The following is a 25,452-nucleotide window of genomic DNA, read 5'->3' on the forward strand; positions in this document are numbered from 1 at the left end:
GTAAATCTCAAACTGGTGAACAGCTTATTGCTCATTTAATATTATCACTCAAAGCTCCCAGATTGCTAATACACCTGTGTGATCTTGTTGCAATTACTGTTGAATTGCAGAGGAGCATCCTCCAGAATAGTTTCAGGTAGATAGTACTTGGCTGGCAGATAGCTCCGAGTAGCTCCCAAGTGAAATATGTACTGTTTCCACCTAAACAGGACCTAACAAGCTGTTCAGGAGGATAGAGAAAAAACAAAAAAGTCTTTGCCCCAAGGAAAAGCATCCAAAGAACTCAACAGCATCTCCAGCCTGCTCCTGGCAGGGCTTGTCTCACAGATAATACCGGCAACATTAGTTTGCTTAAAGTGTAAAGGAAAATACAGAATTAGGTAGAGGAAGTCTTTGGGATACAGATTTTGTAATTGCTCCCAAGAGTCTCAGTATTCAGTTTCACAATACCTTATCCTGTCACACTTGCAAAAAAAAGATAGTTAGATATGGATTGTGGTGGTTGCAGAGAGCCAAAGACAGGTCAGCTGAGTGGTGGCTCATCGCAGGTTCATGAAGTGCAAGTAGCAGCGTTAGCACTGCCAACAACCACTTCACAACTCAAAAGCACAGAATTACAGCAAAATTACACAGAAGAAAAGTGAACACCTACCTGAAAGGCTGCAGGGCTGTGACAACCCATTTCTATGACTGTGGGGGTAGGGCAGGAAGATGCAGTTCTCCATGCAGTCCTGTAGTCCACAGCAAGGTTTGCAGAAGTGGTAATGGCTTTCATCAGCTGAGCTGATAGTGGTGAAAAAAAACAGCCTGACCCAGGGGAAAACCTGTGTCAAGTAAAGGCCAGATACTTGGATTAATCTGGTTGTACAGGAAGAGGTCATGGTGGGCAGCCCCAGGAGGTAGCTGGGTGTTAGAATGAGGAGGGAAAGTCTGCAAGTCCCAGATGGAAAGAGAAGGATGCTGAGCACCAGCCAAAACAAGGTAAGCAGCCCCATTGCTGTGGGCCTTAAATCTAAGAGAACCAGTGGTTCATGGAGAAAAAAAATGATTTTTAGCCATAAGATTATCTCAAAGTCTTGAGGATCAGAGAAGAACAACAGCAACAAAAGAAATCAGAGCTGGATGAGCTCTCTGGTGAAAAATATTCCCTGCCCATTGACTGAGTGTCTCTATTCAAGTACACAGGAGAGGAGACAACTCTGGAACCTAAAACACAACAAGGGTGAGGTAGGTTAGACATAACCTACCATTCTTCATACCTATGGCAGTTCCATTTTCTAGTCTTGGATGGTGCAGAACAGAGAGGCTCCTCTAGGGACTGGAGAACTGTGAGGGGCTTCTGAATCACAGAAGCTTAAAGATAAAATGTGGTTAGCATCAGGTTAGAAAGCTCATGGCAACTCTCTGCTCACGTTCAGCCATTTATCTGCTCTTAAGAGATTTTGTACCTGAGAAACATGCAGAGTAAATGTGCATGCAGGAGGAAGCACAGTCAGATCATTGCAGAGCTTATGTTTCTATTTGCACTATGTTTCCTTTGGCTGCATTGTGGACTAGGACCAACAGATCTGTCCCCAAGAGCTCCAAAGTGACCCTAGGGGCTGCCCAGCCAGTTTGGGGGAAGAAAGTAAATTCCATGACGAGAGAGTGGTCTTCAGGTTTTTTCTGGCAATTTCAGACACCAGGTGACTTTTTCTTCCCTATACAATAGCTGTGATTTAGGAATAAAATGAGTTCATATTTTGTTTTTACACACTTAAAATAACGTGCCTGGGAATGAGCACACACAGGCACTACATACCCATTCAGAAACAAGCAGAGGAGACATGGGAAGCTGAAGCTTAGAAAAATCAAAGGTACCTGCTCTCCATGGGACCACAAGACCAGTACAAAACCCTCCTAGGCAGGAAGTACAGGTTAACTGTGTGACTCTACCAGGAAAACTAATTCTGCATGACTCAGAGTGACATATCATGACCTACTGAAGCCAAATCAAGGCCATATAACCTTGCTGCCTAAAAGGGAGCACAACTCCCTTCCACTCTGCTTCCAAGAACAGGTTCCCTTCTGTGTATCTAGCCCTTCTCTGGCCCACCAAAGCCTTCAGTTTTTCCCAGGCTGGTTTTCAGCCAGATCAGCAGAACTGGACCAACCAAGTGCCAGCAGCAGCACTAAAGAGCCAGCAAAAAAATCTCACGTCTATGTGACCCACAGTAAACGCATACCCAGCAACCTCTCTGCCTTAATAGTGGCTTCTAAAAGTACCTCCTCACAGCTGCTCTGGGATGCAGTTCAGCTACAGAGGCTCTGCTCCTGAGGATGCTGGGACTGTTCCTATGTGGGTAGCCTGAGACTACCCCAAGAAAAGACCCCACTACCACATCCAAACTCTAAATCAGCCTTACTTTCCACTTTTAAAGGGTGTATGTACGATGCTCACATGTGTCTGATAACAAGGGACAGGGCTGTGGAAATAAGCCACATGGCTTTCCACAGGTGCCTTTAATAACCGAGTTAAAGAGAAAGCTTGGGCAGAAGCTCTGGGATGCTTTTTGGTGAGGTATAGTGTTGCAGCTGCTGATAGGCTGTAATGCTGAGGATGTCTGAGCTGGAGAAATCCCACATTCTCCTCAGGTGGTATTCTAGGATGTTTGGTCTCTGAAATTTTTTTCTGCTTTATCTAGGATGCTTTTAGTTTTAATTCAATATTAATACTTGAAAACAAAGGCTGTAATAAGACTCTTTTCATGTTCTAGGGCATTTTAGGATCTCACTGCTTGGTCAAAACAGGGAAGGTTTTCTATGTGTGGCAACCTCCATAACTGAGTATCAGTGTGCAAAAAGCTCGGGTACACACACACTGATGATGGATAATGGCATTTCCCTCATAGCCCTCTGCTTCTGCTGTTTGTCCTCAGACATCTTTCATGGCTGTACCATATGATGCTTCTCCCAGGAGAATTTGGCATGATGTGGTATAAGCAGCTGTCTCTTGCTATGTGCTCCCAATAGTCTGGGATGAAATGAGAAACTGGTGCATGTAGAGAGGTCATGTAAAGAGCAGACAAGGGAGAAAAGGAAAGGTTATGGCAGAGTCATTCAGGCAGGTTTGAGTGACTGGCTTTGCATATCTGAGCTTGTTTCATAGTTGATGCAGGGAAAATACTGGGTTTGGCTCTTGAAAACAATGTGCTGGGACAGTACAAAGCCCTGCTCTGAAGGGCTTGTGTCCTGGGACGATGAGCAGGTAACCAATCAACCAGCCCTGGGATCCCCCTGCCCAAAATCCCACGGCCTGAAACAGTCAAAGCACCACCCGGGTGAAGGCAGGACTGGACCTGCTGGCAGTCTCGAGGTGGTGTGACTTACACACGTTCAGTCCTAGCCGCAGTTTATCCCTGCCTCATGGGGAAAACCAAATCACAGATCTCCCTGGGTTGCTGCCTTGCTGTTTCTGCACAGCCGGCGCTGCAATCGACTGTGGCCAGCGTGCAGTAGCACCGGGCAGGGCTCGGCGCCTGCTGCCCGCCTGTGTTTACTCCTCACACCGCAGCTCTCTGCGTCTGTTTCCTTTGCAGTTTCACACCTCGCGGTGACCGCTTCCCCTCTGCCTTCCCTTTTGTGCGCTGCAGCCCCAGCGCTGAGCCTGGCCTTCACACGCCCTAGTTACCTGCAGGCTGTGCAAATAAAATCGCTCCCTCGGTGACAAACGTGCCTGTATTTCTGGCTCACACTGGGGAAACTCTCGCTTAGCTTATGTCCCTGATTCCTTGCAATCTAATCAGGTAAGGGGGAGGTGAGCTCCCCTCTGTAATGGTGGTCAGAGCTAATAGTCACAGGCTTGGACTTTTATTATTCTTTTCCTATTAAGCAATGAATTTAACCAGAAAACAAGCTGTCAGGAGCAACCCGGGCACCCTGCTCTCTGCAATATAGCCAGCCTGAAACACGTGGCAGCCTAGCAGAGTGTGTTTCAAGACCTGTCCCCTATGTTCATCAGTGCTGTTACCGGGCAGACTTTCATCACTGACATCTCCGAAGAAATTAAAGAAAATAAATTAAATTAAACATTAAAATACTGTTGCTCTCCTCCCAGCAGCAGGAGGGCAAAATTGCTGTAGATCCTGGACAGAGAAAACCAGGATGCAGGTCCCACCCGGAGATCCCACTCAGCTTCCCTGGCTGCTGGCAGAGCCCAGGGATGGTGGCCAAGCACAAGGATAGGATCTGGAGAATGCAGAAGCAGCATTTCCTCCTGCCAGGCCCTGGGGCTGTCAGAAATCCTCCAACTTCTCAGGATGATTGCAGGTACCCTTGCCAGCAGGCACCACTGCTTTCATTTCCTACTCACTGCCCTTCAAAGACAATCTCCGAGTGAATTTACTGCCTGTGGAAATGCGGGCATGTGAGAGATGAAGGCAGATACGGCTTGGCAGGAGGCATGGATGCAGGTGCCATGTCTCTGCTAAGGCACCTTGACCCCTTTCTACCATCCCCAGAGCCAGGAACCTCACTGAACACTAGCACTTCACAGAGGCTTGCATGGTAGCTGGAGGTACTAATTTTGGAAATTAAGTATAAAAAGTTCATCTCCCACTGCCTGTTCTTTTCAGCAAGGACACAGAAATCAGACTGACGATTTAGTGTAAGCATACTCAGTAAGAGAAGCCTCCTCACTAGCAGGATAGCTTCTGTTCCCTCAAAAGCTCAAATTGCTTTAACATAATGCTTCCAGACAACTCTGAAGGACACATTTCATGTAAACAGTCCTGTGGGTGGACAGGGCCATTGCAAGGGATAGGACCTTCCTCCAGAGTTGATATAGGCTGCCCCAGTACTCAAGGCTGGGACACACTCTGATTGCCAGAGCAGCAAAGGCACACAAGTGAAGATCAACGTCCATGCAGATGGGTGGCCAGCCACATTTAATCATTTGCTCTTCAACAGCCTTATTTATTCAAGATCTTAAAGCCCTTGAATAATGCAGATAAATGAAGTATTTGGTTGGCCATGTGCAGTGGATAAAAGTCATTACCCTGACACACAGAGCAAGGATCCCAACGTGGAGATTGCCCCAAACACAAACAGCATGTCATCAGCAGAGCTGCAGGAGAGAGCCGAAGCCAGGACCTGCTTTTCCCATGCTGACCTGAGACAGCTGTGCTTCCTGGTGTGCTGCAGCCCATGAGGAGCATGCCTGGCTGCTGCAGATATTTCTCATTCCTGGAGCATCGCAGTGAAGGGTGATGGCTGAGTAATGAGTTTCTTTAGTCTTGCCTGAATGCTTTTGGCTTTGCAGACAACTTCTCAGCGTTCAGCACCAAAGAGCAGATGAGTAGCTGATTACACACTACCCTGCCCTCAACACAAATCTGAATAATTAGTGGGACTTCTTCCAGGTAATACACATCTGTGAATAGTGATCGTTCTGTACTTATCTCTCTACCAGCCCCAGTTCTGCAAAGGCAAGAAAAAACCCCACAAACTTTCAAAAAACCTCTTAAAATCTTCCTGGCGTATTGAAGCTGAGGAGCACCTCACTAAAAGGTCTCAGCTCTTGGGACTTGCACCTCTGGACACTTTGCATCCATAACACCCAGAGCAAAGCAATGAGACCAACATCCATCTTTCCTCTTCCTTCTCTGATGGCCCAGCTGGTGACCATCTTGCTTCCCAGCTGCTTGCAGCATCAATGATAGTGAAGGAGTAACTAGTCATGCCAGAAGACAGCAGGTTATCGTCTGGGAAGCAGGCTGGCCAAGCATCACATCTCCATGTTGGTCTTAGCTTGGTGCACCAGGAAGTGGAGCAGCTGGGTGGAGGTAAATGACAATCCCATCCTAAAAGCTGACTGCAGGTTAGAAGGACAATAAAATCTCTACCCTGGAGAGTGTGATGGAGTGGTGTCTCTGTGCAGCTTAACTGGCTGCAACCCGTGGTCAGTGCACACAAACATTTTTTCCCCAACACTGCCCAAGAACAGGCTGAGCAGCAGTTTCATTGCTTATGTCTTTGGCTTCATTACCAAGGCAAAAGGAAAGCCTGGCCAGGAACAGGCACTTGACCCTTCCTGTGCAGAGACACCACTTGCTAAGGGTTGCTGCTAAGTTGTTGCAGAGATGTGTTGTTTCAGAGGAAGGCAGCTACCCTCTAGGTAAAGGAGGATGTTGGAAGACCTGTCACAGCCCAGTCTGACTGGACATAGCTCCCTGAGTTAAATAACCTAATCCAGGTATGGTAGGAGGAGCCTCATGTGGCAAAACCAGGTTCTGTAAATCCCATGTGCAGGTTTCAGCAGGTCCCATGGGGAGGGAGCAGGAGAAGCAATGTGACAAAGCACAATAAAGATCACCAACAGAGAGGGTAATAATACATATTTCAATAGGGCATCTTTCATGCTGAGAGATAAAACTCATTTGGCCACTGTTTGAAATTCAGCCACCTCTGGAGTGGAACATAGCCATGCATAACATCTGACATTGCCTCAGTGTTGATGTGTTTGTTAATATGCAAATTACCAATCAGTGTATCTTCAGAAGTTTATTGCACAGTCAGATAATATATCAGCTCTATGTAATGCTTAGTATCTGTACACTGACAGTGCTGAAACCTCAAAGCCCTGGCACTATTTATATATTCATGTCCCTGTGTGTGTATTTCACTCTTACACACACAGTCATAGAATCATAGAATTGTTTAGGTTGGGAAAGATCCTTAAGACCATCAAGGCCAACTGTCTTCCAAGCTGCACCAGAAATGCGGGTGTATAAACCTTATATTATTCTTGTGCAAAAGAGAGACTGAAAGAAGAAATCGAAAATGGCCTCTGTAGCTCACATTACTGGTGTTATGGCTACCTTTTACTTCTACCTGTTTTATACTCTACCTGCAAAAGTGAAAGCTGTATTCCCCAGCTGGAGCAGGAAAACATGACAAGGCTTTTCAACAGGAGGTATAGGCAGGCAAAGACTGAAACACATGGATTCATGCAGCTTCTTATACAGGAGGCCTTTGGCCAGGGCAGCACTGAAAACTCAGAATTAATGTTGTGCAGCTTCCCCCAGTGACAGTGCAGCCAGCGCCACTGCTACCTTCAGCTCTATCCTCTAGAGCTTCTCTCAGCTGGAAAGTTGTCATGCAAGGCAAAAGGATTTGGGGATTAAGCTGCCTCTTCTCCTTCCCCATGGTTTATTTTTGCTGCACTTCAACTAAATGAGCCTATGGGTTTATGAGCTCTGGACCACGCTCCTGCGGTGGAGTGTAGAGGAGGGTGCTGAGAGTCAGCAAGAGCATGCTCACCCACCTCCTAATCCCAGTATTTCCCCAGGGGATTTCACCTACTTTTCTAGTACCCAGGATGCCTTGAAAGTAGGAAGAAATTGAAGGGGCAACATGACCACTCTTGCTATGGCCAAGTGGTTTGAGATTCCCAGCTTTTCTCCCCTCCCTCATCCCATCACTTTTTCCAGCTGCTCCACACTGCCACTGGTTACCCCATTGAATTTCCAGCCCTGTGACTCTCCCAGGCATGACCCTGAGCTGCCAGCCATGCAGACACCTAGCACCCCAGCCCCATGGGTCTTTCCACAGATCCCATTGAAGATGTATTACCAGTGGTGGTTGATTTGGCCTGTTGGGGTTTATGAGCAGCATTCGTCACTCCTTCACAAGTGCATCCTGCAGTCAGTTGCTCTGCTGCCGCTTCACCCACCAGCTCGGCATATACCTACTGAAGAAACATTTTATATTTAAGGCTGGTTTTTAGCTCATTGCCAGTAAAGGCATTTCAGCTTCACTCTGTAACTACATCATTTTCCAAAGGAGGTGCCTCTAACTCCTGTGCACGTTTGTGCCAGCAAGCATTTTGGCTTTCTGCCAAACATTTAAGTGACCTTATGGCAGGATTGAAAGGCAAGGCTCTGGAGCTCCATCATCCGTGGTCCCTGAGGGCCTCTGTTCTCTCCTCTGCTGCCTCCTTCATATATTTTTGTTCAGCATCTCTGCTTTCAGGGTTGCCTGAGACATTGAAAATAAATGCCTTCTCCACTAAGACAGTGTGTAGTAATGAGGAACTTGATCTCACATAAATTGGGATGTTCTGAGACCGTTTTAATTTCTGCTAATCACAGATGAAAAATGAATTACTTCAGATGTCATGTCCTACTGCACGAGTCTTGTAACATTTGGAAAAGCCATAACAAAGTTACCCAGTAATTGAAGGGCTCTACATGAGTGAACTTTGTAATTGCGTATTCTTCTCCTCTAGACCGGGAGGCAGAAAGGAGAAGCGGATCAGGCCACGTCTTAATGAAACAGCTTAGTCCTGCAGCACTACCAAAGCTAAAAGTAAACAAACCATGCTCATTATTTTATATCCCAGCTCCCTGGCCGCTGCCAGCAGCCCTGTGTGTGATGTGCTGTCTCCCACTTCACTGCCCCTTTACCACTTCTGCTTTCAACCCCACGCCATACTGCCCTCAGCCTTTACCCTGAGTGCACTTGAGGCCAATGGCTGCCTCTGTCCCAGCACAACTCAACAGAGCAGCGGACACAAATGGCTTTGGAGACACGAATGGCTTTGGAAGGTTTCCTTCTCTGAGCTGCTGGTCCTGACCAGCTGGGGCAAAGCAGGAAAAGCTCCTGCATAACTGTCCCCATCCAGACCTGTTGGGATGGCCTTTCCTGCCAAATCCCCATCTCCACTCCCAGCTGGGAAATGCTGTCTTCAAGTGCTTGAGACATGCTCTGCTCTTCTGTCTGCACCTTATTTTTGGCTTCTACTTATTGAATGTGTACATAGCTCCCCCATTTCCCACCCCACTGCCCTTAGTCCTGGCTGGGGATCACTTGAGGGTACTATGGCAAACAGGGACCCCCAGATCCTGTGGTACCCTCATTTTCCACTCCTGTCCATTGATGAACTGATGGTACTGGCATGAAGCAGCTCTTCAGCAGTTGCTGCACTTTCAGGAGGAGGATCTCACTGCTGTAAGGCTGCCGCAGCACCTGAACATTTTCTCATTTGTGAAGAAAGTGGGAAGATGAGGCAAATACAGAATAAAGTTTTTCTTAGCTCTCATGTTGAAGAGTTCTTCAGCTGTCTCAGGGAAAAAAAAATTAAGGAAAAAGAAGTGTATTGCTCTCTTTGTTTCACTCTCTTTAAAAGTGGGATCTATCATCTGGAGAGTCAAACCATCATCCATTTCTGTGGATTTTCCATGGCTGCTGCTCCGCGACTGATGGCATAATGTTTTCCGAAATGGCCATTAGCTGAGTGAGTATCTTTATGAACAGCTTCCCAGGGCAGTAGCTGCAAAGTTCAATTTGCTAAATTATAAGCACATCTCTGATAAGAATTGCATTATACGGTACTTGCATGCTGAAAGCATTAACTTTATACTTTGAACTTTTAAAATACGCATTGGTGGATCTGATGAGGACTGAAGAAGTAGAAAGGTGAAGGATTAAAGAAAGCAAGGAATAATTACTGCCTTTTTTTTTCCCCATCAAAAGAAGTGGTATATTTAGAAGAATTCTATTTAGCTGAGGCTTTTTCACTAGAAAAAGCCATTTGTACATTGAAAAAATAAATAGAAGGCCTCTAATTGGTTGAAAATTTATTACAAGCCATATCTTAAGGGCACTTGATTTGTGCTGAAGAGCTGTTTGGCTTCATGGAGTCACATCAGATTTACCCCAGCATCCTAGGGAGTAAAATTGTGCTCACCCTTTTATCTCACACAGAATAAATCTAACTGTTGTCTGAAATAATGCATTTATTTTTTTTTAATGAAGAATAACCAGAGCGAAACGACAGCAGATTTCCCTTTCAGAAGAAGCCAGATTATTCTAGCTCACAAAGTGGATGTGATCTTTACTAAATCCACAGAAGTTTAAAGCTTCAATACTTTGGGTGAAAGTCCAGGAGCTACAGGCTAGAACACTTCTCTGGGATGCTGAGCCAGCTCCTCTGTGTGTTCAGGATAAGTCTGAAGCTGAACTTCCTCTAACAACCAAGTGTTCTGGGTGTTCAGGTATCTCGATTTCACATGCACAGGGCTGTGATATCTGTGCACTGAAGGCTCTTTACTTGATCGATGCTATTATCAGACCTGATGAGGCACAGCAGGTGATATTTGAGATGCTTGCCTTTTGATTCCTTGCCACTGAGCAGCATTTAGTAAGAATTACTTAAATCAGCTAATCAAAAATATGTTCAGTGATATGAAGTGGGCTCTAGAACACCTAAGTAAAGATATTTTTCTTGGGGAAATCCTTTTGTAGAGAGAAAAGCAAATAAATCCCAATGTGATCTATATTTTATAAGCTCTCTGCTCCTTGGGCTATTGATAATTCCTGAAAATCCTTTGTTATTCCATATTTTGGGCAAGGTTTGACTTTATTCTGATGGTTGGTTTTTGAAAACTTTTTCTGCTCATATTTTGGTGGCACAGCTGAGACTGGCCAAGAGCTTGTGATAGCTGCCAGAGCAAGGGCACGCAGTACAGCTGGGCTCGGCAAACATGCCTGTGCATAACTGGGACAACCTGGTGTCTGCCTCCCTGTGGCAGGGAGACAGGATGGTGGGGCTCTTTGCAGGTGTGATATTGACGGTGGTACATACATGCTGTGGTATGGTCCTTTGCAGCATTGGTTCACTAGTTGCCTTTTCTGTTGAATGGGTTGTCATTCCCTAGGTAGGGTGTTCTCCAGCTTTAGGAAATTAATTTGCCTGGCGTTTGACTGCTCAAAAGGGCTGATTCTGAAAGGACAAAGTGGTAGAACCATAAAGGTGCGAAGTGTGAAGCTTGGCTCAGTGAGCAGAGCAGGGTGCAATTCATCTCCAGCTTCTGGTCACTTGCTCCGTCCATGTGGAGGGGACTGCAATGTTCCATGCCACAGAGGCATGAGGGCCTGGCCAGGTACACTGGGGACACACCACGAGACTGCACAGACTCTGCAAAATGATGGCTTCCAGTTTGCTGATGAACAAAGCCAGGGACATTGCTGTCAGACTGCTGGAGAAAAACACTTGCAGAAAGTCATGGCCCATGTTTTCTCCTCTCTGAAGTTGGTAGAACCCTTCTGCTGGCCCCATCCGCTGGGCACAGGGCTGGATCAGTCCCAGCTTCTTCTTGGGTTCAGTGGTGGCAGCAACAGTGTGGCAGGACTGCTTGCAGGTCCCTGTGCTTGCTATTTTTCTTGCTCTGAGGACTGATGGTTCAGGATTCCTGTTTAGAGGAATCTCTTCCTGTAAGGTAGTGTTTTGGCAGGACTTGCGCACAGAGGTGGAGCTCAGCATTTTCCCTCTCAGTTAAAGGTACCTTTAAAGACTGTCCTTCCTTCTCAGTGTCTGTCCTAGGTGAGAACCAGCCCCCAGCATCCTTTTCCATGCTGGCCCCCTTTCATAGCCGAATGACACTTACATCTTAGGGCTTTCTGCCCTTCATCTTTCACTGGCCTGAAACCAGGTGTTAAAATCCTCCATTGCTCATTGCTCTCTGATTCTGTTTCTCACAAAAAAAAAAAAAGGGTGTGCTTTCTGCTCCTTTGAAGTACTTTCCCTTAAAGGAAGTTGGTGTTAAACCATGAGACATCTTGTTCTACCTGTACCAGCTCCCTTTGGATGGGATGTACCTAGAGCTGGTGGTTTCTGCCTGCCTATGGGCGAGCAAACACATGAGCAAGTTACTGTCAGGTAAATATTGAAAAAGCCCTAGCCTAGATTAAACCCCATTCCCCCCCCCCCCCCCCCCTTTTTCGCGTGGGAAAGGGTAGGGCTATGTCCAAATATTTCACATTAAACTCTGCAACATTCCTGCTTTTTCTATTTCTGAGGCATTGCGCAAATGTGTCCCAGCTCCCTGACAGCTCACATTAAGCTCTGTGGAACTGCATTCAATCACCTTCCCCTGGAAATCAGTGAAGGAGTGAGGGCAGCGCCATGCGGCAGAGCCACCTCTCCCGACTGCTCCCAGGATGAGTCACAGCAGCAAAGGCTTGTCACTCTAATATGCGCTGGGCTTCCTGCGCCACGGTCTTCTCCAGCCTCTTCCTCCTTCTTTCTTTTCTTCCTGAGTTTTTATTCCTCGTCTTCATTTCTCTTGAAATTGCCTTAAGTTTCTCGTCTTCATTTTCTCCTGTCCTGCAGAGTTCTTTAAGGTTTGAGCAATTAAAGGCAGAAAAAAAGCCATCCTTTTTTCTGCTCCCTGGCAGGCTGGAGGGCTGATCTGCTTGCAGAGGAGACTGGCCCTGCTCAACCGTCTTGCACCATTGCTTACCCCGTGGGAAAGGTGGAGCATGGAGGTTGCCCTCAGGCTTTTTGAACGTGGCACACATCCTTGTTAATAAGTGGTGGGGATGCCATGGGGGAACACAGGCAGTGCTGTGGGGGTACTGCTTTTGAACATGCCATTCTGAAGTGGCAGAGGAGGAGCCAGGCAATTTGGTAAAGAGGACAACCAGTGCCATGGTGGAGCTCAGGGTCCCTGTGGGGCTTCTCTGTGTTCTGCTGACCAAGGCACAGCCCTGGAATGGTGTTTGGCCAGATGCCTTTCTTCTGAATCCCTGGACTGTTGTTGGGCATGGAAGCAGAGGGGTTTTACCTGATGTCTTCCTCCAACATAGCTGAGCATCCTGAGTCATTCACTTGAACAGAAAAAGACATCTTTTGGTTTAAAACTTGCTGATGCCCTGGTGAGCAGCCCAGATGGAGTGTTGGTCCTCTAGCTCTGCAGCAACAAAAAGTCCCTATGGGGATTAGTAAGGTTTAGAAAATGAAAGTCTCCCTTCCCCCTCCTCCATCCCACTCCCAGATTCTGAGCTGCCTCCTCTGGCTGTGGCCATCCATCCATCTGTCCCAGCATCAGTGACAGGCACTGAAGATGGGAAGTAGCAGAGATCACTTAAAATTCCCTTTGGCCATGGTGAAGCCAAAGGCTGTGGGCAGCAGCTGCTCTGCCAGAAAGTTGTGTCTCTTGCAGTAGCGGTGGGATGAGTTTTCCCACAGAAGGGGGTTGCGGACCAGGTCCCACCCTTCCCTCCCACAGCTGTAGCTGCAGCCTCTCGTATTTTCATCAGAGAGGTGCAGAAAAAGCCTGTGCAGCGTGTCAGCCTTGGTGCTCCTCGCAGCTTCTGTGGGTGGAAAGGCAATTTGTGCTGTTTTCAGAGGATCAGGCGCTCTGCAGATGTGATGGATTTTTCAGACAGGACTTGCTCTGGAACAAACATTTGTCTCAGCTCAGGACCATGTGAGACATATCCCTCTCCTGACCAGCATCCATGTTTCCAGACATCACCAGAATACACCTTATGGTCCCAGAGAGGTGCATGGTGGTTTCACTGAGTGCATTACAGCTGAGCTGCCTTTCTGCTCACACCCAGCCTATAGGCAGAGAGATGCCTGTGTTTTGTTGCTAGATTAGTCATCACCCTGTTAGGGAGAAGTGTCCCATCCACAGGGCTGCCAGAATAGCTCATACCTATTGAAAACTGCAGAAAACCACAAAAAGGAAGAGCTGTGCCAAATACACCCATCTCAGAGCCCCCAGGTTGCCATGCCCAGCTGTGGCTGCTCCTACTGCCATGGGGATGAGGAGCAGGGGTGCATGGTCTTGCAGAGGAGCTGTGGGATGAGCCAGTCCTGGTCATGGAGGTGGCATGGCAGCAGTGGTGGCACCTGGGGATGGGAAGGGAGCTGCAAGGATTCTGGGTGGTGTCTTTTTGTAATCACTAGCATAGATTTTCCTATAGGTTCCTCAGGTTTTAGGGAGCTGCCCAGTTGGTGGATTCCCTGCCAAGAAAAGTCTCTCAGCAAATTGCTGCCACAACAGAGATTGGGCTCAGCACCCAGCTCTGTCAGGGTTCCTGGGGAGATGCCATCTCACCACAGAGGTACGTAACCATGTCCTTTGCTGTTCTAAGACCACAGGAGATGTAAGCCCACTCTTCTCTCAGTCCACACTCTGCATCAATTTCCCACAATGCTGGAGAATTTAATGCAATATATATATATTTATAGATACTTATTTCATGCCCCTTTTTCTCTATTGCTGGTTGGCACTGTGCTTGCACACAGGAGGGTACTCACAGGAAGCATTTGAAATGCTGATAGTAATGTCTGTGTTTAGTTTAAAATGATGGAAGGGCAGTTCTTGAAAGTGTGTGTGAAGACAGAGTGATTATTAGTACATGTTTATTGAAGTTTACCAGCTGTGTAACAATGGGGTTTTCTTTGCCATTGGACTTCATTCCTCTGTAATTACGTTCCTAATATAGAAATAATTTGACATTTATTTGCCATAATAAAACTTCCCATTGCATTTAAATTTAATGTGAAGATTTAAGTGTATTTAGTAGACTCAGTTGAAGACCTGAAATTAAATATTCCCGGTTTCCTCTTCCAAACGAGACAAACTCAGATATATCCTAGCATTCAGATCCATGCATACAGCTACTCCCATGAACAGTGGCAGCTGCATGAGCATATCCAGACAGAGATGGTAGCCCTTGTGATGTGGCAGCTCTTTCAGCATCTTCTCACTGCCTTGCTCTGGTCCAGGGCACTGTGTTATGCTGATGACTGATGCTCCTTTGTACATCTGACCAGGGAAAACACACAGTTGAGGAAAAACTGCAGGTGCTAAACTCACCATCAGCCAGCCCAGTTGCCTGTACAGCTTGCACTGGTTTTCAGATTTTTTGCTTTAACAGTTGTGGTAGCAAGATGTTGCTCTTTCCAGCTGAGCTGGTGCTCAGGAGCAGCCCAGACAGCAGATGTAGGTCAGCAAGCTGGAACTGGGACACGCCAGAAGATGACATCCTGTCCCAATGACACCATCGTCCCCATGTTCAAAAGAGACCGGGTGGGCAAATTTCCTGTACTTCATTTATAGTTAAAAGAATGGGCCTGGGAAACACATCCCATGAGTGCCTGCTGGTTTAGTGAGCTGCTGCAGCTTCGGTAGCAATGCGTGGATGGGCTTCCAGCACTGACACACAAAACATCCAGGTGAAACACTGACATCAGCACTCAACAAGGGTGTTGCTGCTCCTGACATCATTTTCTCCCTGGATGTACCAAGCATCAGAAGCACACACACTGGCAATATTTTTTTTTCCATCCTTTCTCAGAACTCCTCCCAGTAGCTTAAAATAGCAGGGCCCAGATAATTGTTAACCACTTTGACACATTGCAATGGGCACAGATTGGGAATTCATAAGGAGAGGACAGAGCTGGAACAGACTCACACTCCCCATTCATCTCCAGCAGTATCATCCATCTGAGGGTAAAGCCAGTTCATCCTGGCCTTGCCCTTGCTGCTCCTAGAGACCAGCTCCCACCACAGACAGAAAGAGGGAATAATATTCTATATAATTGCTTAATACATTACTTTTCTCAGAAGTAGAGTAATATATAGGAAAGAGTATTTCATCCATATGTTGAGACGGTTATGGCCAAAGCCAGAGCACCCTTCCCTTTTGTTAACTCTGGGTTTTCACCTTTGAAATGAACCTCAAGTTAGACTTGGATAGTAACAAAAAAAAAAAAAAGGCAGGTGCCCTGATTCCAAAGCACACTTGGTTGTTTCAGGGGAACAAGATGGTACTGAGCAAGCTGAGGATGAAGCTTGCAGCTGGGGGACATTTCTCTGACAAAGCAGAAATGCTGATCCAAGTAATGGGATGTAACTCTAAAGGGAAAACTGCCAAAATAAGTGTTGGGAAGAAGAGCCTTCAAAGGGTCTTTGGAGAGCAGTCCCCAAAGGGAATTGGTGGGAACACTGTTGTTTGAAGCACTAGAGAATATGTTGTGCAGAGCCGTTTTCTGCAAGCCTACAGAAATCGCCATGGGGATTTAATTTCCATCTCTAATTGCTGCGATCTGCACCTCATTTGGGGCTTACTTTTGTGTGCTTGTAGCTTTTAGCAGAGGTCTCTGCGCAACAAATCCTTTATGAGTACCACAGCCAATGGACTGTTCCTGAGGTCACTGTACAGCCAGCAAGGAGGCTCATTCTCCTTTACTGTACAAGGGATTTATTCCCTTAATATGCTGCTGGTGTTTATTTTTCTGCTGGTATAGGAGCACGTGCTTGTATGTGTGCATGTGGCAGTGTTTTACGAATGCTTGCTGTGGACAGAATTGGGCTTCACAGTATGCAAAAATAGGTATATGCCACACTGAAGGATAAAATATTTCACATGGCTGGAGAAAATGTGGTAAATCAGGGTTTTGCTGGATTTGTGAAAAATCAAGAAACTGTGGGATTTGTCTCCACAGTTGAGTCCTGAGCTCTTGAAGGAGCTGGCAGGTCTGCCTAGATTGAAAGGGGACTGGGTCCCCTCAGCAGTGTAGGGTGTCTGTGGACATCTCTTGGCTCTGAAGAGACAGCCTTAGATTTCACAGACTCATTTATTACACAGCCCAAGAAGCCAATGTGAGTCCAGGCTGCAGCTACAGCTTTCCTCCTCTGGCTTTGCCTCGAGGTTGTTCCTCCTAGTTCCTGCTCCATTCTGCCCCATTCCTGATCCCTCATCACCAGTGCCTCCAGCTCCTCATTAGACAAAACCCTGTCTCTTACCATTTTGAGGGAAGAGAAAGGCAGGGACGCTTCACATTTCACCTCACACTGGGAGCTGGAGTTCCAAGTGTCAATGCTCCTTCCCACATGCACCCTCCTCCCCTCTCATCCTTCCCTGCTTCCCTTCTTTTGGCTTGTCCTGTCACACCTTTCCAGGTGAAAAAAGTTCATGGGTTCTACAACCCTCCTTGCTCCCTCTCTCCCTTTTCATCCCCTCTAGTGTGTAGTGAAAAGTAGTGACAGGTAGAGCTGATCTGGGTTCTGTAATGTAAACAGTTATTTACAGTTTTGCTAAAATTTCACGGAAGGTGGCATTTTTAGGTCACCTAGCTGAAGCAAATGAGCTGATTAAACTGTTTGCATTAGGTTTCATAAAAAAAAGTAGCATTCTTGCCCAGTGTGGTTCTCATTTCCTCAGGTTCTCAAACCTGATGTGGTACTCTGAAAGCTAAGGCAGTTTCCCACCAAGGTTAGCAAGAGCAGGATCTGGTTTCCTAAGTTAAGGCAGTTGGATGAACAACTCACTGTGTCCAGCAGCCTCAGACACCGGGGTCTGTTATCCTGGAGCTCCATCAGTGGTAATGATGGGGCTGATCTAGGGGTGTGAGAGGAAATATCCTCTTCCTAACACTGAAAGTATGATGCCAGCCTTCCCATCCCATACATTTTCCTGTTCTACCTTTTAAGGTTTTTAAATCATGGAGTGCACTACTGGAATCTATACTGTGGGCTTTAAATACTAAGAGGTGGGGAGAAAAATGTAGTGGCTCTGTTCTTCCCTAAATAAGTGATGGCAAATGGCTGTAAAATGAGCTCCTGAGCTTGTGTGTGCAGAGAGGAATTTAGTCCCATGGTGAATAGGATGATAGCAGATGGATCATAATAATACTGTTTTTTTTTGTGGATATCCTGTTTAAAGCTGCACCAGAAACAAGGGAGCGAGTCAGGAGGTTCAGTGTTATGGCCACCAGTCATAAATATATGTGTCTCACAAGCCAGGACTCAGTTTGTTCTTCATCCCATTTGTTTGTAGGGTGGAAATAGGCAGCCCTATTGGCTATGCATCACTATGACTCACCTTCGGGACAGACTGTCTGGGGGAAGTAGGGGATGTGTGAAATTTGAGGACCTTTTTCCCTGCTGGGCTATGGGTACACAAAGACCTGAACCCAAAGCACAAACCTGCCACTCACAGTCAGGTTCATCCCTCTCAGTCCAGGAACATTAGAAAGGAGACTCCTGTGTTTCACACTGCAAATGCCCACTGACTGGCAAGTGCTGGGAGGTAGCACATAGCGCTGGGCTCAGTCCAGCTCCTGGGGTGGAGTGGCATCTCCATGGCTGGCACGAGCTAACCTGCGCAGAGAGTCCAAGAGCCACTGTGTCTGTGCTTGGCTGGGCTCAAGGAAGCTGCCCTGGGCTGAGCAGGACGGCAGTCTGCAGCAGAGGCTGTCCCACAGCTATCCCCACACCAACCATGCTTTCTGAAATAGGGAGCAGAGAGACAAACCTGAGCAATGAAACAGTGGCATCTGGTATCCAACAGAGCTGTGTCCACTGGTTGTGGTCTAGTGTGGGTCCTTTGGTGTCTAGTTGTGCTTACCTAGTTTTTCCTTCATCAGTGATGCTAGGCATCTTTTATCTACACAGCTGTCTCTTTCCACCAAAAAAAAAAAGTAGGACCCAAGTATTTGGAACTGTTACATCCCTGTCAAACTTTATTCACATCAGACAAGAAGTATTTGAGGGAAAGCAGGTGGAGGCAGCACAATTAAAGCCAAACCAGGTAAAAATGAACAAAAAGCAAATGGGAGGATGGAGGTTCTGCTATGCCAAGCCATGCCATGCCTGTGGGAGGAGGGGTGCCTCGCTGATGCTGTCTGTTTTTTCCAGGGGGAGTTGCTGAGCCCATGTCGATGTGATGGATCGGTGAAGTGCACGCATCAGCCATGTCTGATCAAATGGATTAGTGAGAGAGGCTGCTGGAGCTGTGAGCTGTGTTACTACAAGTATCACGTCATTGCCATAAGCACAAAGAACCCTCTGCAGGTAAAGGTACTAGAGACATTTCAAAGTCTATTTATTCTTGTTTCTGTTTTTGTTTCTGGGAGCAACTGGATTTTACCTGTGTGGGTCTTCCTTCCCTGCACAGAGTGATCCATATGTCTGAGACACTTAGAAAAGGTTGTCAGGGGCTGGTCCAAAGCAGCCCCATGTTCTGCTCAGTGGTACTGGGGGCATCCCTCGGGAGTCTGCTTCTGCTCCTTCTGTCGTTTGACAATTCCCACGTTCACTTGCCTCCTGTTGAAACTGCCAGTGTGATCACGATAGTGCTGTTACACCTCACAGCCCTTCAAATGTGCTCATCCCCTGGAGACCACAGGTATGCCGCTGTCTCCAGGGGTGGGTGGGGACGGAGCTCTTACGGGATTTGCTACAACAGAGCACGCAGTCTGTGACAGAGCAGTATCTTGAGACTCCACTTGCCTGTACTTGTGCCACTAACACTGATCTGCTGAGCCTCCTCTGTGTTGGCACGAGGGATGGAGAAGGCGAGTGGAGGGCTCTTACAGCTCTCCTCTGTGATCCTGCCACCCTTTTCACTTTACTGCTACCCCATGATCAAATACATCCTGGCATGGCACAAGGGGTGTGTGATGCTCTGGCCTCTCCAAGCCTGATTCTCAGTGGATGCTTGCAGATGTGCACACATCTTAATATGGGTGGCTGTGAAGGGTATCAGAGGACCCACCTGCTTTCCCTTCCAAGTTCAAAAGACTTGTGTTTTAACAATCCCCGCTGCAGGCTGGTAATTTCAAATCAAGATTCAGAATGGGGAAACCTGTGTGACTGTTAAAAATGAGATCAATTATCCTTAATAGCTATTGATTTATTGTGGGGGCTACACCTGAAGATGGATTAATTGCTGCATGGCTTTGGTGAGCACCATTAGTGCCTTGGATGTAAGGAAGCATATTACATCTAGGTAGTACTGCTTAATTAGCATCATCTGGACTGGAGAGATATTACAGCAGCATGCTGTGCTTAGAGATGGGGGTAATGTCAGTAATAATCTGTCCAGAACCTGGTGGAGCTTTTTGACTCTCTGCTGATCGCCCTGCTCTCTAACAGAAGGCAGGGACTTTGCCCCAGTTGTAGAGGAGTAGGATGGAATGCAAACTCTGCTCTCTTTTCCAAACTGCAGTCTGTCTTTTTCCAGGCCTGAGGTCACTAGCTGCAGTGAGGAAACAGGAGCCCTTTAGGACTTCAGATTTAAATGAAGTAGTGAAATTAGTGTGATATCATGGGGAACTTTTGCTGGGATGAAGGAAAAAGACTGCCTGCTCTCTGTGAGTCCCTGCAGCTTCTGATTTGATTTTCCATGTGCCCTGGGACCGAAAAATCAGTAGTTTCATCCCAAGGCCCACACCCAGGGTGTTTTAATTTCTCGGCTTTAGTAACTCAGAGCAGATTGAAACACAGGAGGAGAGATGGACAAAGCATTTGTTTATTTCTGGAAAGATGGTTTATGAGTGCCCTAATGCTTCCTGTGTCTTAGATTGGGGTGCAATGCCGAGCAGCATTGAAGGTTTGTGGGTACAGATTTGTAAGCATGTGTGTAGCCAGTCACTGAATGACCTTCAAATGCTCTACACCTTCAGATGGCTCAGGGCAACGGGTCAGTGACTTTCCTCCTGTTCCTCATTCAGTTAACATTTGTTGGAGCTTTCACAGACAAGCTCCCCTCCTATACACACATTTCAAAAGCCTGAGCAAAGCATTGGTCTTTCTGGACTCCCCTGTTAGAAAGGGGCCTGATCTGATGGCCTTTGCCACGAATACAAGGAATAAGTGGCAGGAGCAACAGAGAGAGAGCTGAGCTCCAGACGCGAGGGTCCCAGAGGACCGTCTCGGAAGCTTCATGCTGCTGACTCAAGACTTCACAGCATGTCTTGCAGAAGCAGTGAGAGGTTTGGGGGGTGGGAAGAAGCAACTGTAGTGAAAAGCCATGCGATCTGGAACAAATGCAGCATGTGTGGAGTTTCAGCTGTGTGCCCGGGCGCCCTGTCTGGTGCCAGCACAAAGGCACTTCTGGGAAGCAGATGCTACACTAGCAATAGTATGTGAAATCCTGTGGGAAGTGGCTGATATACCAGGTCTCAACTTCCCACGAGGACTAAGGGCTTGGGCCCCCCGTAACCCACTACCACATATGTCTTGTTCCCCCATGGCTCTCACCATAGTCTGACACTGGGAAAGGGAGGCAGAGAGCACCCAGGTGGCTGCAATGCCCTGACATGATGTGCCATAACAATATGTCACAGCATGTGCAGGTGGGAAGAGCATCTTTTCTGCTCAGTCTTCACCCCACATGTGGATAACAGGGGCCACCTGGACATACAAGCGTGTCCCTAAGTAAAACAATAGTCCCTGACCTTCCTTCTCAGGGTCTGATGGAACTTCTGCCCAGCTTTATTCTTACTAGAGAGTTCCAAATTTCTCAAACACAGGTTTTAGAGGGCAAATCCTGTAGAAATTCACTGTTTTCTTTTAATTCCAGCCCAGCCATCATGCAGGCAAAGACCACACAAACCTCACCTCCTTGTCAACCTAAATCTGTTTGGATGATGCTCTGAGCATGGCTAGATTTTAACCAGCAACGTGGCCTACCTATCCCCTGCATCCCCTCCTGTGACAGACTGCTGGAAAGCCAAACCCAGGCAGCTGGGAGGCCCTGGGCTCCCTGAGGCATGTCCAATTGGTCCAAGCACACCCAACACCCACATATTCCCCGGGACCTGCATGTTCCTCTGCCCATGTTCATATCTGCTGCCCCATTTTTGGAATTCCTAGAAGCACAGCATGGGCCAGATGTGTGTGGAGACTCATGGCACGGGCAGAGAAGTTGCAGCGGGGGGAACATGGTTCATGCATAATTAACACAGACTCCCTCCAGCCTCCAGGCTGTTATGATGTTTCGTACCAGAGAGAGGCCTTTAGTCTGGTATTTTGGCAGAATGAATCTCTATAAATTAAAGCCTCCCATCCCATCCATGTATTGCAGGCATTTAATAGCAAAGGTCTTAAAGCAGCAATGGGTGCAGTAAAAGACTTCTTGGCCCTCCTTCCTCCCTGCTGCCTTTCCAGTATCTGAATAAGCCGCAGCATCTGTAAGTGTACAGCAGGGAAGCTATCATAGTGGTAGCATAACTTTGCTTGATGAATTCATAAAAAGAAAAGCCATCCTCCAGAAGATAATTGAGGAACATGGCCAGGGCCTCATGACAGCAGTGAGTGGAGAGCCAGACCTAAGCAGTTCTGGGAATGGTCCACTTCAACCTTCTAGGAAAAACTTCTGCCTGCTTGTGATCCTGGGTCTGAAGATTAAATTGCTGACTAGCACGGCTCAGGATGTAAATGATACGTACTAAGGGGACGTGTCAGATACAGCAATAAAAATAAACTGAACTGCCTGAGGCGGGCAGGGGGGAGCTCTCAGAGGAGTGCAGGGAGGCTTTTCCAGCAAGCAAGTTTTCTTTGCAAGCTGCTGCAGTGAGACACAGATATCTTCTGCAGGCAAATATCTGCCTCGGATCTGCTCATGCTGGTGCTTAGGAACCTTTGGAGACTGCTGGTGCCAAAGAAAGGGAAATATGTATCAGGACTTAAATACTATAGTAATGACATTATTAATCTGTGTTACATTAGCAGTGGGAGTCTTCCCTTACAAGCCTCTGAGCAGAAGCTCTAAAGCAAACAGGGAAACAGGTTTGTTCCTGTCCTGGTTTCAGCTGGAATAAAGTTATTTTTGATTCTTACTATCTGGTGCAGTGCTGTGTTTTGGCTTTAGTCTGAGAGCAATGCTGATAACACACCGATGTTTTAGCTATTGCTCAGTAGCATTTACCTGGCTCAAGGACTTTTCAATCTCATGTTTTGCAAGTGAGGAGGGGCACAAGAAGCTGGGAGGGAGCAAGAGACAAGGCATGTGACCCAAACTGGCCAAAGGGATATGGGTATTCCATACCACAGGGCATCATGCTCAGTATATAAACTGGGGGGAGTTGGCCAGAAGGGACTGATTGCTTCTTGGGTCAGGCTGGGTACTACTCAGCGAGTAGTGAGCAACTGTATAGTGCATCACTTGTATTTTCTGAATTTTAATTTCTCTCTTTTTTTTGTGTGTGTGGGTTTTTTGTTGTTTTTGTTGTTGTTGTTTGGTTTTTTGTTTTTTTGTTGGGAGTTTTTGTTTGCTTGTTTGTTTCCTATTATTACCATCAGTATTGTTGGTATTATTTCTATTATCATTATATTTTACTTAATTTCAATTTTTAAACTGTTCTTAACCTTCTTCCGATTCTCTTCCCCATCCCACCTGGGGGGGGGGGGGGGGGGGTGGCAGGGAAATTAGCAAGTGAAGTGGCTGCATGGTACTTACTTAGTTGCTGGGTGGGTTTAAACCACGACAGTCACAAGTACAAAATGTAGGTTATGAAACAGTGTAAGAGGATGGGAGTGACACGACTGGCAGGCACCAGTCCTGGGCCCCTGGATTATTCCAAATGTTAGACCTGGGCTCCAAAGAAACCCTTTCTGAGGCAAAGGAGAAACTTGGGGAAAGTCAGTCCAAGAGAGTGTTCTGTTTTGCACATGCACATCTGGGTGGTGTGCCAATGCACTCTGCCAGGGGGGGTGGAGCAGAGGACAGACAGCTCCTGAGTGAATGAGGATATTTCTCCAGAATGGTCTGGAGGGATGAAGCCTTTTTTCCAGTACAAGTGGCAAGCCACTGCAGAGAGCTGCTTGGGCATGCTCTGAAGCCATTGTTAGCCTGGCACTCACAAAGCTGCCCCTGTTATGCTGCAGGAGCCTTTAAAGCTTTCTGGTTTCACCAAGTCCTTAGTTCTGCCCTGTTCAGCACTGGCAGAGCATCTGTAGAGCTTCCTGCCTGCCTAACAATCCTGATTGACAACCTGGGTGAACTGGTTGTTAAAGGTGCACTTCAGTACAGCTCAGCAGCTACCTGGGACTCAACAGTCATTATCAGCTGAGGAAAGAAGGTCTCCCATTTAGGTTTGCCCTCTCCCCGCAAGATGGGATTGCTTGACACTGTGACCTTGCTGGAATTTGAACGTTTGAGCTGGAGATCTGGAGGGAGGGAGGTGTCTGCAGCCCGGCATTCACACAAAGAGCATTGGGGGTTTCAGACGTGCTGGTAAAGGAACTCTGCAGCGTAGCTGAGACCTTTCTTTGAAGCTCCAGTTGTGACCCAGGGACTGTAGGGTTACCCACCAAATCCCTGGTCTGCTGGCCATAGTGATGGTAGAAGGGGATTAGGAAACTGTCTGATTTTACAAGGGCTGTTATGAAATCTGAAAGGCACAGCTCCCGAGGTGAGCTCCCAAGGCCACCAGTACACAGATGCATCAGGGCCAGCTTCTGCAGCTGAAATTTACCAGTATCTTCCACCTCTGAACAGCTCTTGGACCCTTCTGTGTGTGCTCTCACTGGCTAACATGCTTTATCCTCTGTCTCACCCCTTTTCTTCTCTCTCTGAAAGCCTCATACCATATGTACCAAAATGGAATTAAGAGATTAAAAATAATGACTCCAGTCATTGGTGGCTCTGGCTAGATGTGGGATGCTAAATTGCAGCTCTTAGGGTTGTCAGAGAGGAAATACAACATTTATTATTTACTTTTTTTCTGGAAAATTATTAAATTCTCCTGCAAGCTGGTTATTTTCCTCAGTGTTCAGCTCTAACCCATTTACCTCCTTGCCAGAGGGTAATCACACCCCAGTGCCACCTCCTGAACAGAGTCGGGACTGCTGCTGCGTGTGTCACTGTCAGTTAGTGCCAGATGCGGGGGGGAGAGTCTCCTACCCCCTGGCACGGCTGACGCACTCCAGCCTCTTCATTATCACCACAGTGAACTTCCCCGGAGCTGCTGCCAGCAAGGCAGCGTCAGGCAACATCCCTGCTTGGGTTTCAGCCTCTCTGTTCCCAACCAAAGGGAGCAGGACTTCCTTGCGCTCAGATGAAACTTCTTTGTGCTCTGAGCTCCATCCCTTTGACAGTATATTTAGTACAACACCTAAGCCTCTCTCTCTGCAAAATGGTGGTGCTGGCTGTGCATGGCTGCTAGTTGTAGAAAACAGCTCCTTCTTTTTCTGTCTTTAATTGCTACCTTGGAAAGACCCCTTGCCAACACAGGCCTTGCAGTGTGCCAGACAGATGGTGAGGAGCCAGTCCATTGCCACCTCTTGAGAGAGAAATGATGCAGAATGATTCGGCTGGCACAGGCACGCATGGGTCAGCGTGAGAGACCTGCAGTAAAACCTTCACACGCAGCACCAGGCACCAGGCTCCCTTCACTCCCATCCCCTCAGTGTTTGACAGTTAGTGGAAGGGAAGATGAGGTCTGGGAAAAGCTGCAGGGGTGAAAGTGCAACCCCGTGCACATAGCCAAACCCCCTCCCTGCCACATGCCTCTAGTCCTGGAGCTCTGAGCTGATGACACCGGTTGTGGATTTGTCCTGCATTGGCTTACAGTGCTGTTGAGAACGAAGCTGAAGAGCGGATGGGAGGACAGCATAGCTTCTGATCCCACCATCAGAATTCAGATTTGGAGGCCATGGGTGCTGGGTGGCCTTTGCTCTGTCTTATGTCAGAAGAGTTGCAGAACTGTGCATCTTCTGTGGACTCCAGCACCCCTGCGTCTAGCTTTGGCCTGTTTCAACTGGTACCACCAAGCTTCCAACCCTAAGAGGAGAGCTGTTCACCATCTCAACTTCTTCATGGCACAAAGGGGCCAATTGTGTGGCTGGATTTGGTGGAGGTGTGGCATACATTGGGCTACGGCAGAGT

General features: G+C 47.3%; 1 protein-coding gene across 3 annotated transcripts in view; it reads left to right on the forward strand.

The window, feature by feature from the left end:
• MARCHF4 (membrane associated ring-CH-type finger 4) overlaps positions 1-25,452 on the forward strand; it is a 108,224-nt gene that overhangs the window by 56,746 nt on the left and 26,026 nt on the right. For 2 of the 3 annotated variants that reach the window (XM_061459035.1, XM_061459123.1), the window contains one exon: positions 18,477-18,638. In XM_061459035.1, the coding sequence (XP_061315019.1) occupies positions 18,477-18,638 (162 nt within the window). The remainder of the gene's footprint in view (positions 1-18,476; positions 18,639-25,452) is intronic. The other variant, XM_061459217.1, reaches the window with a different exon arrangement.

The sequence above is a fragment of the Pezoporus flaviventris genome, unplaced genomic scaffold (genome assembly GCF_033815535.1).
Source record: "Pezoporus flaviventris isolate CSIRO_AGI_PZ_B2104156 unplaced genomic scaffold, CSIRO_AGI_Pfla_v1 ptg000001l, whole genome shotgun sequence".
Taxonomy (NCBI): Eukaryota; Metazoa; Chordata; class Aves; order Psittaciformes; family Psittacidae; genus Pezoporus; species Pezoporus flaviventris.